At 41.5% G+C, this 14,118-nt stretch overlaps 1 protein-coding gene across 8 annotated transcripts in view; it reads right to left on the bottom strand.

Moving 5' to 3' along the window:
* Positions 1-14,118, bottom strand: part of CALD1 (caldesmon 1) — a 203,861-nt gene that overhangs the window by 24,705 nt on the left and 165,038 nt on the right. For 5 of the 8 annotated variants that reach the window (XM_076341925.1, XM_076341937.1, XM_076341956.1 and 2 more), the window contains 3 exons: positions 7,934-8,080; positions 5,278-6,337; positions 4,543-4,626 (listed from right to left, as the gene is read on the bottom strand). In XM_076341925.1, the coding sequence (XP_076198040.1) occupies positions 4,543-4,626; positions 5,278-6,337; positions 7,934-8,080 (1,291 nt within the window). Of the gene's footprint in view, positions 1-4,542; positions 4,627-5,277; positions 6,338-7,933; positions 8,081-11,189; positions 11,282-14,118 lie in introns of those variants that run through there. The other 3 variants (XM_076341985.1, XM_076341994.1, XM_076341976.1) reach the window with 2 other exon arrangements.

Below are 14,118 nucleotides of genomic sequence, written 5' to 3'. Positions count from 1 at the left end.
CTTTCCAGTGTCACAGCAGATGGATACTTCAGTATTGCAAGACTAATGGCCAAAACACAAAATTATCTTTATATCAGAGTAAAACTTACTCTGACAAAAAGCACAGTCCTACCAGAGGGTAGTCATGGACAGTGTTATCAGACATGAATATTTAATCCTATGAAGCAGCAAATGTTCTCTCCAGGAACACTAGAGCAAAAATCCCTTCTATCCTTGCGAAGCTTTGTCCTATAATTCTTAATAGCAATCAAGTATATTTAGCACATGGATTTCACTCTCCAGTATTCCTTCAGAGCTATGAGCTTGAAGTATTTATCAATACCACAGATGGCCTGATCCCAGCATGCTGAGTCATGACTAGATGCTGATAGGAGGAGGAGGATATGGACTAATTGAAGTTCTTTATCCTCAGGTAGAATTATTCTCACTCAGTTAGTTAGACTACCAGCCTAAATAAACTTTCAACAGCAGCAGATGAAACATTTGCCTTCAAATTTTCTTTTTTTTTTTTTTTCCCAGCTCTACCATGTTGGAGGAAGATTCTAGCTGGCAAGCAAGAAATACCTTCTGTGAAAAATTCATATGAAGACCTTTAGGAAAAAAATACTTTTGTCCCTTGGAAGCCTGTTGCCATCCCATTTGCTAACTAGAAAGAAAAAGAACTTCCATAACAGTCCTGTCTGCAACACAACTGCTTTTATGGTGTTCAAGTTGCACCTTGAAATAAAAAACTAATACACCCTCCGCCGCCCCCCCCCCAATCAAATTAAATTTCTATCCTTCCTCATCAAAGAACAACTTCTGGACATGCAATATTACTAATAAAGGATGAGTTCAGAGTCTTCAAAGTCAAGATCCTCCTGAGGCATTGTATTAAACTGCTGAGTGAAGTCCCAAAGTCAACCTCTGACTTTACCTGAGGCCAGTTTGCTCGCTCACAGAAACTCATATGATGGACAATGTCAAGGTGGCACACACTACAAGCGAGTACTGGGTGGTTAAACTACTTGAGCAAATTTGCCACTGGTGAGGGATGTTGGACGCAACCCACAGAGACATTTGCTCTGTCGTGAAAGCAGGCAGCGGCAGTGCAGACTTTCCCCACCCTCTCCTGCCAACGGGCTTTAGCCACGACCTGGCAGAAGTGCCCTGATGGACAAGAGGGGAGTTCAGTTTCCGTGACCGTGCATTCTTTGGCCATGATGCTGTGACTGCTAGCAAACAAGGCCATTATTGCTAGCAGCCTCAAGGAATGGTTTTCTGTTTTCTAGGAGCTGGGCTGAGACAACCAGGGCTATTCATTGAGCCTAATGAATGCCATCAGACAGTAACATCTTTTGGGTGCTCCCAAATCTGGGCAAGATTGTAGCTAGTGATCATGATCACAGCAAAAATCTCTGCTGCCTGTTAGCAATCTCCTAACCCTTCAGTCCCAGTCAGGGTGATACTGAAACCGGCAATGTTGATTGTTGCAAGGTTTCACATGCCAGGATGTCTGTGTTGGGATTTTGAGAGCATAGGATTTCCTTTGCTGAGATTTTCATCAAGACCTTTCTAAGTCTCATTAAAAAGCCAATACTTCCAGCTGCCTGATGTATTGAAGTCCACTGGGGAGGTTCATATCTCTTACATCTTAATTGAAATCGCTGAGAAAACTAATATTAAAACAATATAGTTTAAAAATTAATATGTTAGGAAATAGCATTTCAGAAGCCAGTAGGATTTATGATAATGTGTTTGCACTTGAGAAAAGCATTAATACAGCTTGGCCTCTTTATTCAAAAAGACGATAAAACAAGATATTACAGAAACATTTCACAGCTTTTGGGCCCAATCCTTCTCCTACTAATTTTAAAGCCAAAACAGAGATTGATTAGCACAGAAGCAGAAACCATTATGTCCCATTCCAAAGGCAGGCAACAGAAAAAGTACTTTCCCTTGTCTCAGTGCTTCCCTAAATTACAGGTTAATTCAGCTTCTGCTGAATTCAGTAAAAAGGACTACACTGACTCCAGTTGGAGTAGACAGGTGGTATTACCTGAACTGAAAACAGTTCACATGCTCTCACAAATCTTGACCATCAAGTCAAGATAGAACACGACCAAAAGCATGTTTAGCCAATTTTCAGCTGTAGGTATATTTTAATCTTTCTCTACACTGCTTCTTTCCTGTAGGGTGTTATGCTAATATCTGAGAGTTGGGATTTCTAAATCTAGAGTTTGAACACCTTCAGACTGCAGTGAATCAGTTACTAAGGTTGGGACCATTTGGCAAATTTGATTCCTTATTTGGGATCAATTACTCAGTGACTTAAAAGCTGTAGACATCTGGGTCTAGGGCTTCCATTTAGAGCCAACTACCATACCCAAATACCATGAGAAAAGCAACTGTTGCGGCATGTCTAGCCAAACTGGAAGCAGGAAATACCAGGAGTCTCACATCATGAGAAACCTTGTTCTTATGAACTTTCCAGGCTACTTTTGAGAACCAAAAATTGTGGGGCAGTTCAGGAAAGGAGACAGATTTTGCTTGCTAATTTGATCAAAATCTGAATTTTGAGGGCCAGATTTTGGTCACATTAAGAAAGGACATGTGCTTGTGTTGCACAACTGCAAAAGCAAAATCTTGCAAAATTAAAAAATTAAAAAGGAAAATTATGTAGATACACTGTATTCCTTCAGGATCTTGTTCATGATATACTGCCATCCTCTTAACCACATATATGGTTCAGAAATAGGCCTCGATGAATTTGTATGTCCTTGAAGGGGGGGAAGGAGTGGAGATGGGAGCCTGATCTTGGCTTGGTTTGGAGTCTGAGATTGTCAATTTTTCTTCACAAGCCAAGAAGCAACAACTGAGATTTTCAAAACTGAGCAAAACGCTTTGAATGCTCAGCTTGATACACATGCAAAAGATTTACCTTTCAGTGGATGGGTATTCAGCATTGCACTAAAAGTGGGACTCTCTTAAATTGTCTCAGCTTGAGCATCCAAAAATGGAAGCACTAAAATTGCAAGTCACCTTTAAAAGTCTTACCAATTTCCTAGATAATCTAGCCCTGTGGCCATGGTTTAAAAGCATGATAAGAGCTCCAGTGAGAGTTGACTGAGCTCCACATAAACACAAGCAGGATGATTGTGTCTCAAGTCCCCCCCAGAATCAATATTTGTGGTCAGTTACAGCCTCCTTTTTACATTTACTTGTAATATTCAAAGATTGTGTGCAACAGTGAATATTATAAGCCGATTCTGTCTTATAAGAACTCTTAATATAATCCATCCCTTATTTTTTGTGCAGCTCTTTCCTCTGCTTTTGAATCGGGTTAATTTAGAGTAGAGTGATTGTTTAGTTTTTCTAGTGCACTATTCTGAAGCATCTCCATTAGGTCTCATTTAACTCTTCCCCTTTCTAGAGTAACTTATTCTAGTATTGCCAATCTCTCTCCCTGTTCATTAGGAACCTTTCTTCTAACCATCTTCATCACTTCATTTGCCTTTTCCATCTCACGTGTACCTTACTCAAAATATGATACCTTGGATGATCAAGCCAGGCAACTGGACGTAAAACCTTGTGACATGATTTGCCTTCATCACTCTCTGAGGGTGAGCTAAGCATCTACAGCATGTTCCGAATTAATCCAAAAACTAAGGACCCTGGATGGGACTCTCTACAACCCTCAATGCTCCCAAGCAGCTGGACAGGCAGCAAGCTGCCTGTTACTAGATCTCTGTGCTGTGGTTCCCTTTAAGCCGCACAGACCTGGCTGAACCCAAATAGATCCAAACCTCCAAGGCCCTGACCAGTCTCCATGTCCGATTAGAATCAGTGGGTATTTTGATACCTGCTGCACTGAACCAAAAGCACAGCTGCTAAACAACATTGAATGTGGCTCCCTGTGTCCAGCTGTAACCTGAAGAGTAAATGGTCCCCAAATCTTATTTACTTACCATACAGTAAAACACCATGGCACCAGCTCCTGTGTTTACAGTGGAAATGCAATGCAGTAAATTTTGTAGATTTTCTCTTTAAAACAAAAGAAGAATCTTGGGTATGCACGGTTTATATCATGGGGCATTGCAGTTTGGGGGAAAATCATTAGTTAAGGCAGTCAAGTGGCCAAAGGGCCTAGATGATTATTATTATTATTGTAAGAGTAGGTCTCAGTCACAGGGAAAAAGTTCACAGTAAAGTGGGAGGAAACCAAGGGAAGGATGATTAGTTGATACAGTCCTGAAAAATTCATCCCTAGGGTGCAAACCATACTTGTGTTATTGACTGAACTGATTTTCCTGAAATATTTGTTCTAAGACAAACAGGACTTGGTTCTAAAGCCCCAAAAGAACAAAATACTTAAGTATGTACTTCATTTTAAGCACATAAGTAGCTTCATCCCTATTTATTTCAGCAGGATTACCCACGTTCTTGAAGTGAAGCACATGCTTAAGTACTTTGCTGAACAAGCAACTTTCAGTTATAGCTCCCCTATTTATTTTCTTATCTCAAGTTTCCCTACAACATCTAAATCAATGGTATACAAGTTACCTGATCTTTTTTGGAGGTAGGTCGGAGCTTCTCCTCTGGTAACTTTTCCTTTTTAGCTTCCACTTTAACCTCTTTTTCTTCCCCCTTTGTTTTTGGGTTTTTAATAGTTTTTTTTAAAATATGAAAACATTGCATCTGTTTGCACTTTTGTTTCTCCACACTGTGTTCATGTACCAATCCCGTGTGCAGCCACATCTCCATCATATGCTGCTGTGCCCACATTTCCGTGTGCAGTTGTGCTTCCTCCACCCTCTCTAAATACTCCCATTCCCCTACCTGGGCCTTTCTCCCTTGCATGGCATCATGCTCACATGTCCCAGCAGAGAAGCCCTCTCTTGTGATTGCATTTAACACACACGTTCCTCACACAGTTTACCAGGTGCTCATATATTTTGTGCCAAGATGTGTCTGCCTCCACCTCATGTGTTACTGCATTAGGCCAGTTTATAGCAGCTGAGAAAAAAAGGCAGCAAAACAACATGCGGAGGGCTGAACATGCAAGGTTTTCTTTGAACGATGGAGTGAGGTCAGGCAAGTTGTGCACTGCATTATTGGTAAGCAGAAGTAAGGAGCTTTATTTTAAAAATGAGAGCGCAAGGGACAGAGCACAAGTATTAGTCATTTCAATGCAGGAATAGATCTGTGAGGAAATTCCAATTCAATCTTTTTTTTTTCTTGCATTACATTTCTCACAAACCACAGGTGTCTTATTTTGGTGCAAAATGTTTACTGTACCTGTTTTCTTAGGAAAGCTGCTTGAGGTTTTTCCTCTTGTACTTTCTTCTCTTTTACCTGTTTATCTTCTATTTTCTTTTCTTCCATCTTTTGTTTTTCCTTTAATTTCTCTGCTTCTAGCTTAGCCTTTTCTTCAGCTGCCCTCTTTTCCTCTTCTGCCTTAGCCCTCGCTCTTTCCTCAGCTGCCGCCTTCTCCTCTTCTGCCTTAGCCCTCGCTCTTTCCTCAGCTGCCCTCTTCTCCTCTTCTGCTTTAGCCCTCTCTCTTTCCTCAGCTGCCCTCTTCTCTTCTGCCTCAGCCCTCTCTCTTTCCTCAGCTGCCCTCTTCTCCTCTTCTGCCTCAGCCCTCTCTCTTTCCTCAGCTGCCCTCTTTTCCTCCTCTGCTTTCTGTTTTTCCTCAGCTGCCTTTTCTTCCTCTGCTTTTAACCTCTCCCTTTCTTCTGCCTCAAGTTTCTCCCTTTCTTCTGCTTTCTTCCTTTCTTCTTCAGCCTTTTCCTCATCCCTAAGCTTCTCTTTATCTACAACATCAGTTATACTCTGCTCCCCTTCTGGCACGGCATTTGTATCATTCTCTGCTTTGTGTTCCTCTGCATTTATAGCTAGATTTTTTGTTTCTACTACCTCTTCTTTATCTGTGGATTTTTCTGCTGTCAAATCTACCTGATTTTCCTCTAAGAGGACCTCCTTTGGTTTCTCCTCCTGTACCTCCTCCTTGTCTTTTTCTTCTTTTTTTTCCTCTTCTTCCCCATCTTGCCGCCAGTTGTTCCTTTGGTATGATTTGGTAACCATTTCCGTTTCCTCAATCTCATAACATCCTCGGCGTGTTTCAGCCTTTTCCTCTTTCCCCATGGTCTCGTTTTCTTCCACATTGTTTACTTCTCTCCTGCTGGGCAGTGACAAGCTCCCATCTGTGATCGTGGGGTCAAATTCCTTTTGACGTTCCAGGGCTTCCTGTAGACGTTTTTGGCGTCTCTCCTCCCGTCTTGCTAGTCTCTCCAACAATGCAGCTTCGTCATCTGTTCCCCCTGTGGTTGTAGTACGCTTGGTTTCCTCTTCTGCCACACTACATAAAAGTGACAATTTTGCATTAAAAAAAAAAAAAAAAAAAAACAACTTTCTAACAATATATGTGCTTAGCTGTTTCTAGAAAAAAAAGCTTGCTGTAACATCATTCCATGGTTTGAAAACACAACAGGTGCATACTTCAAAATTTAGCAAAATGGTTCCAGGGATTAATTCTGGTATTTCTACATGTATAGGAATGCAGTGTTTCACAATGTCAGAGCCTGGAAAGGTTCCCTTCTAGGCGAGCTCCAACAGCCGCTGAAGTCGCCGGGAGTCTTACTGACCTCAGTAGGCACTGGAACAGCCCCTGACGCTTGGAGCAGCTGAAACATGAACAGCCCTGAAAAATTCATCTTCCCCCTCTGTGCCCTGCAGCAGAATACTTGGAAGACCTTAGCTTGCTTTAAGGCCCCCTTCAGCTTGGCCTGAGGCGTACGTGTCTTATGCACAGTCTTCCCACCAGGCAAAATTTTTGAAGATGCTACACAAGCAAGATACTTTCTGACTTCAGTGAACTTCTCTAGCAACAAGAAGCTACTCCTGTTCAGCAGCAACATCCACAGATACAGTCCATAATGGGAAAGCCTGGCAATTAAGGGCGCAGCGAGGTTGTGATTGTCTGTACAGGGACAATAATCTGTTAGAAAATGAAGTGAGCAGAGCACCTAATTTAAGACACCTGTAGGTATCAGGACTGGATCTCGTTCTCAGTCCCTGGAGGTTTTTTGACTCCTTCAAAATTCAGCTGTTTAGTCCTCCTGTGTGCAGGTCTCTTCCTCTTTCTAGCTTTTTTCCCCTTCTATTGTGGAAAAAGATTATAATCTACAATCAGAAATGTTGCTGTTTTCCTATCTATATCCATTCTCCTTTTCTTTTATAGAATGCTGCTTGTGCTCAGTATCTATTAGCTTGATATCACAATGTTTATTTCTGGTCTCTTCTATCAATTGTGTTATGGCTACTGGAAATCTGGATATATTATTTGTGACTACGTGAAACTGAATAAATGATGGACAGACTGGAAGGCCAGCTCTGCCCACTCAGTTTGTGACAAGCGGCGCCTTACTCCATAAGCTTTTCTGCTGTTTATAGCTGTATGACCCTGACAATGCCAGATGAGGGCTGAGGTCTAGCACTCACACAGCACCTTGCAGGCATGTTTCAGCTACAACTTAAGGCCTGAGTGCCCACCAATCCCATGTGCCTTGGCCCCATGACACCATGACACCAAGCAGGACAAAAGATGTGGGGGTTTGTGACGCACAGAGGCAGTCATGCCTGAGGGAATCTGACAGCAAGATGCATCAGAAGTATTTCCTTCCATGAGCCCCAGCTGAGTTACTCCATAGACAGCCCTGAGGACACCCTGGGAACGGGTTATGAGCATGGCCTCAAGCCCAGCTTCAGTGATGCTCCCACCCCACTGTGTAGACACAGCCAGTGGCGCTCCTCACAGTGTTAGGTCCTCTTCAGCGCAAGGATGGCCAAACCTGGTGCTTAATATTTAAGTAGCAAAACAAAGCTCTTCAAGATACTTCTCTATTCTGAACAAAAATTACTGTTGACTTGTCAGTAAACACCATCAGACATTTACCTGTTTTGGGCATTAACTTCTGATTTCTCTGTTACTTCTCCCAATAGATCTCCTTCTTCTTTTTGCCGCAGCCTCTCCTGTCTAGCCCGTCGGCGACGTTCTCTGGCAGCTTCTTCCTCATCATCATCGTTTCTCTGGTAGGACAGCCTGCAACAGAGCATTAGGGACATGGAAAAAAAGGGGCTGTAGCATATAGGACACTGTGACTGAAAAATTATAAAAAGCAGCTGATCAGAGCACAGCAAGCATGGCTGCAGTGGCTGTTCCATATGCTGTTTAGAAAATAAGCTGTCAAGTTGAGATCCATAGTTTCAAAGCCTGGTTTTGTTTTCTTTTTCAGAAACAAACTTGACAAAATAGTCATAGTGAAGGTAGCAGCCACACCACACTGTCACTTTGCTCCTAGAAAATACCAAGACCATAAAAGCCCAGCTCCGTAGCTGAGCAAAATTCTGCTAGACTGCACCATGATCCTGCCAGAATGCACACAACAGCATTTGAGCAGACTATCACTCAAGCCCATGTAACTGAAACTGGACGTAGCCAAGCAGCTTTCCATTAGCCTCCTCTAAATATAACATGCTTAAAATGGTGACAGTATTCTAAAACTGGAAGACGAGAAAGCAGGGAGACACAAGTATGACAAGGGCTCTCAGTGCTTGGTTCTGAGTGCCAAACATCTGACACCTACAAAATTTTTGTGAGCCCGGAGCCCTGCCAGGCCAAATCATACAAGATCACCACTGTGATGAAAGCCTACAGCTGAGAACCCATTGTGTTCATCTAACCCAACAGATGATTACATTTAGTTTCATCCTACTTGAAAAGGAAAGCAAGACATTACAATCCTAATAATCCTGCAGCCCATTCAAATCTTTGCTGAGGTACATTATTACTGTGTGAGATAAAGGGAAAGGCCTGCATTCCTCTTATCTTTTTGTGCAGGGAAAGTGAAATAGGAAGCTAACGTGCCAGATCCGGTCACAACATTCATTTACTTTGCTTCCAGCAATGGTCTGATACATGATGGTTAAGTAACCCTTCCTTATGTAGTCACCCATTTAAGATAGCTGTACAGCAATGCACACAGAGAAAAAAAGAGCTCTGCACAGAGTAAAAAAAAAGCAGTTAAACTTGTGTTTCAAGGAATATTTTAACATTAAAAGCAACTAAAACATTTTTATTTTAGTCATGAATTGAACTCTTTGGGTCCCAGCCTCTCCCATTGTCTTGTTCTGGTACTGCTTTTCTCCTTTTCTGAAAGAAGGGTGAAAGTATAGGTTCAACAGAGATCGAATTATCCCAATTTTCCTTTAAAAATTAAAAATGGAAGTTAAAAACCCAACATGGCTGAGCCACTTGCCAGACCTGGAACAGCATTTTCATCCCATGCAACTTTTCTTGGCCTCAGTGCATGAAGGATTCGATTTGCTAATTTCATGCTCCACTTCAAGAGCTTGCATCCTTTTCTTTGTAGAAACAGCTCCTCTCAAAGAGGGTGAAAACCATGAGCAGCATGGCCATGAAGAATCACAGTAGGGGGAAGAGGAAGAAAGGAAGGAGAGGAATTAAAAACACTAGAGGTGATGTAGGGAAGGCGAGGAAAAACAATTCCTGTCATTTGTAAGCAATTTAAAGGGGGATCAACATTTCATTTAGGTCTAGACCAGAAAGCATATAAATACAATAATAAACCAATGGGGTCTTTAATTTGCAGAAGAAAGAGACTCTCTCTGGAATAAAACTGCATTAGCAAACTGACCACAGAAAGCCCACTTGTTAGTAAGATGTTCTGGCTGCAAGAAGCCTATGATCTTTTTAGCTCTGAACTCCAAATGTAAGGGCACAGTAGAGGACATGCTGCTCTTAGCCTGTGGCAGCTGGATAACGGCCATGACTGAGTCGATTCCCAGTGCCTATGGCTCAGGATTTGTCTTTCCAGTGAGACCACAGGAGGATGAAGTAGTTTATCCTACTCTCTGTACCCACACAGAACACTCCTACACAGCAAGGAGAACGACAGGTTTTAAAAGCCTCTTTAAAATGCCTTTTTAAAACCACCAGTTGCTCAGAAAACTAAAAAAAAAAAAAAAAAAAGGAAAGAAAGAAAAAAAATACCTTAAGCAAAAAACTCCCACCAAGTGGTACCCATTAAATAAGTCAAATGAAAACAGATATGTATTTCCTGTCCTTGGACACTTATCACATAGATCATCTGTTAAGAAAGCTGACAATCTCTCTCAATATCCTTTTAAGTATATCCACCACCTCACTGCATATCACAGCCGTTTCCTACAGCAAGCAAGTACACCAGGTAGGGGCTCCACCCATAAGGACCACCTTAAGTATTCAATTCTGTTCACCAGCACAGATGCGTGAAACATCCCCAGTAATCTGGAGATAGTCATATCAACAACTAATAGCAGTATTTTATAGATCTGTATTGTATTTTCTTTATAGTTATGTTAACACTACTTCCCAGATTGTACTACAGGCTGTTTTGCTTGCCTCGGAAATACAAGGTTGGCTGGAGTGGACCTGAGTAGCCACCACAGACTGACAGTAGAGTAGGCTGAAAATGCAGGTTCAGGTTGGCTATGTTAATTAATGGGCTAATGACCATGCTGTAAGCAAACTGACAGCAGGATCATTTATGAAACGATCTGACATAGTCACCCTAACTGCCATTGACTTTCCATGAGAAATTCAGTCACAGGAAAGATGGTGCAAGTTAGACAAATGCCATTTCTGCCCATGCAAAATATGCTTTTCTGACTACAGTGGTCATCTCACCATTCTCTCAATCTTCACGCACTGAGTTCGTTCACCGTAACTCAGCTAGCACATCATTCTCTTTTCCTTAGTTATCTAAGTAGCCTCCTCCTCCTCCTCTGATGCCTAGGGTGTCAAACAAATTTCACATAGAAAGTAAACCACAGGCAGACACATGAATTCATGCACCCTCCACTGGGTGTGGTGCTCTCTCTCCCGCTGTTACAGCTCTCTGTAACTACCCACCAAAAGTAAAATCAATCTGGGAGCTCTTCAGAGCTTATCTTCCACTTGCCTACATCTTTTGAAATTCTTTAGACCAAGAGTAAACAAATAATAATAAGTATGACTCCAAGATTTCAGCTCTGTATATCAGACAGATGGAAATCTTATGATCCACGCTGGCCTGTGTTGTTTCTCCACCTTTGGAGAACAGCCTTGCTGCCCAGCATGCATACATACCCCACAACTAAATTAAACTAACCTTATATCCATTTGTCACCTTGTGCGTAACTGTTCAAAGTCTTTGCAGGCAAGTCTCTTTCTACAGTTAGCTGTTCCAGCTATCTCAGGCAATGAGAGCACGGCACAGCATGATCTCGAAGAGGTATGCCAAGCCTTCTGATACATGACACCTCTTATTAAATATTCAGATGAAAAGATGATGACTTGGAAACCATCCTACACCTTGTTACCAAAGATAACACACTCTTGGTCTAAATGTCAACTAAAAGAAAGAAAAAAAAAATAGCAGAGTGTTGGCTGCTTCTCCTGTTACCTTCTCTGTGTTTCTGAAATGAGAAAAAGCAGTGTAATCTCTGTGTGTTATTGGTAAGTTGTTCTAGTAAAGCATTAGTGCTGAGTCTATCATACTTCCCACGCAGCACAACTCAAGTACAAGAGACTGAGCATCTCATCTATGTGAGAGGACATTTCCCACCACGCTAGGTAGGGATAACAAGTAAAAACAGACATTCTGCCCTGTTGAGTGGGTAGGACAGATTTATATCTCCAGGACTGAAATCCCAAACCTGCTGAAGTCAACAACAAATCTCCTGATTATTTAAGTAAGTCTAAAATCTTGTCCTCAGACTGAATGGGGGGACTCTACAGCCTAGAGCGGAAAATAACTCTGCTGGATTGGGAATATAGGCAATGAGGCCATCTGCCTCAGAACTTCTTCAGAGAGATTCAGCACCCTCGCTATTTTATGTCAAGCACTGGATTGAAATCAAGTTATTACCCAGTAAGAAACTTGGCAATAGCTAGGATGATTATGGGGCTGAAACCATTTCATACAACCCAGCTTCAACTGGTTTCCACTTGAAACCGCAAATCAGTTCAAACATTATCTGAGGCACTTTGATTTTAGCGTTTCTTGCCCAGTACTACTATATTATTATTTATTGTTTGAATTATGACAGCACTGAAATTTCGTGATCAAGCTCAGGGGCTTGCTACAGTAGGCATTTTATAAAGATAGGGGAAGGTCTGGTCCCTGTTCTAAACAGTGTGTATTCTGATTAAAGAGGAACTTAATAATTAGTAGCACTACCTGCCCTCAGTGAGTCGTAAGCTAAACCTGATGAATCTAAATTATTTTTCATTTTTCATAGAGGTAGAAAAAACCCAATGCCTAATTTAAGGTGGATCACACTACTCCATTCTAGAGGAGGCAGGGAGAAAGAAGAGCTGTGGGTCTGAGCTTTGGCTCCACTGCAAAGGTATCAGAAATACGTGAAAAATTTCCAAACAGAACAAAAGCCTTTAAGACTAGATTTTTAACTTAAACAGGCAGCCCAGATCTGCCTTTTCTTTCCCCCATGATTCATTCAAATGCCAGCGTGTCTTCCCTTTCTCCTGCCTGCAAAAACACCTTGCATTCATAGCACTGCCCTCCCAACACGTACCTCAATTAGATGCAATTGTACCTATTCAGCAAGGTCTTTCCCACACAACTTTATTATCTAGAAGCCTTTACATCTATTACAGATCGATTTTCTCTGTGGTCCACCCCAGGAAATGAGATCATTCATCCTGTATCAAACTGCTGCACCTCCACTTGCAATCTAACCTGCTTCTAAGACCTTCACCCTTCATTATCTAACACCACAGCAGTTGAAGTGGCATCTGTTGACTTGTATATCTCCAAATTGATGGCAGACAGAGGACGTTAGTAAAACGTCCTTGATGACAAATTTCACTGCCAGACTCGGTCTATATAAGCTGCATTCGTTGGCCTTCTGCGCTCTTAGAAAGCCTTTCTATTTACCCAGGCTCTTCCTGAAAGGATGGGTGGGGTGAGGATGGACTCTGTTGTAATACCCACTGGGGAGTGCTCTTTGTATCACTGTTGATATTCGGTCCCCTTTTATTTATGATTGCATATGGTTTTAATTTTTGTATTGTTCATTTAATTTGTGTTATGATAGGCACGCTTCAAAACGTGGATATAAACAACTGATCAATCTTCACCTCTAGAAAACATAACAAATGCACATGCTTCCAGAGGATTATGCCTTTGTCAAGCTTTGCATGTCAAATGTCAGCTGTATTTCGTTCAAGTCCTATCTAAAAATGTGGTGAATGGTGGGGGGCAGTTGTGGGGAAAACTGTTTCTTCTAATCATTCCTCCATAATTCAATGAGAGCTGCCAGAATTCTGCTCAGACCTGCTCAAGAAGATTCATTTTTATGAGGGAACAAGCAGAATTTCAATCCAAAATGCTCATGTTTCAAAAAGATGTAGTGAGTGAAAACAGGGGATTATGCTGGAGACATACAGACATGCCACCACTGTTCTCAGTCCAATGTTGTGCATGAATGCTGTTTTTAACACCCATATTTTTCACATATTTCTCAATTTGACATGCACCATTTTTTTTCACATTGAATGTAGGAGAGACAAGTGGATAAAATTAACCAATGGCTGGAAATTAAACCCAGACAAATTAAAATTGGAAATAAAGCACATGTTTTTAACAGTGAGGGTGATTAAATATACAATAAATGATGGAACATCCATCTCTTGCATCTCCACATTAAGATGGATGCTTTTTGGAAGACATACTACAGTAAAATACCAATTCTTGGGCTCATTATAGACACAACTTGGTAAAATTCCATTATCTCTTAGGTATGGAAAGTTAGACTAGATTATACGGTGGCACCTGCTGGACTTAAACACTGCAGTCTTCCATCTACAGAAGGTACATGCCTTCTCATTTTGCGCATAATTTATCTCTATCTCACAAATATTTTTACTCTTTTCACCCACACATTCTCCGGAGCTACACAGCCTATACACCTGAGCGGGCAAATTACCCAGATATCCACATAGTTCTCTGGGAAAAATAAGGAGGCTGACATACCTTTCAATGTATTCCCTTCTCATTTACATCATTTTCATACTGT

The sequence above is a fragment of the Aptenodytes patagonicus genome, chromosome 1 (genome assembly GCF_965638725.1).
Source record: "Aptenodytes patagonicus chromosome 1, bAptPat1.pri.cur, whole genome shotgun sequence".
NCBI lineage: Eukaryota > Metazoa > Chordata > Aves > Sphenisciformes > Spheniscidae > Aptenodytes > Aptenodytes patagonicus.
The sequence above is the reverse complement of the archived record's forward strand: the minus strand, read 5'-3'. Positions and strand labels throughout refer to the sequence as shown.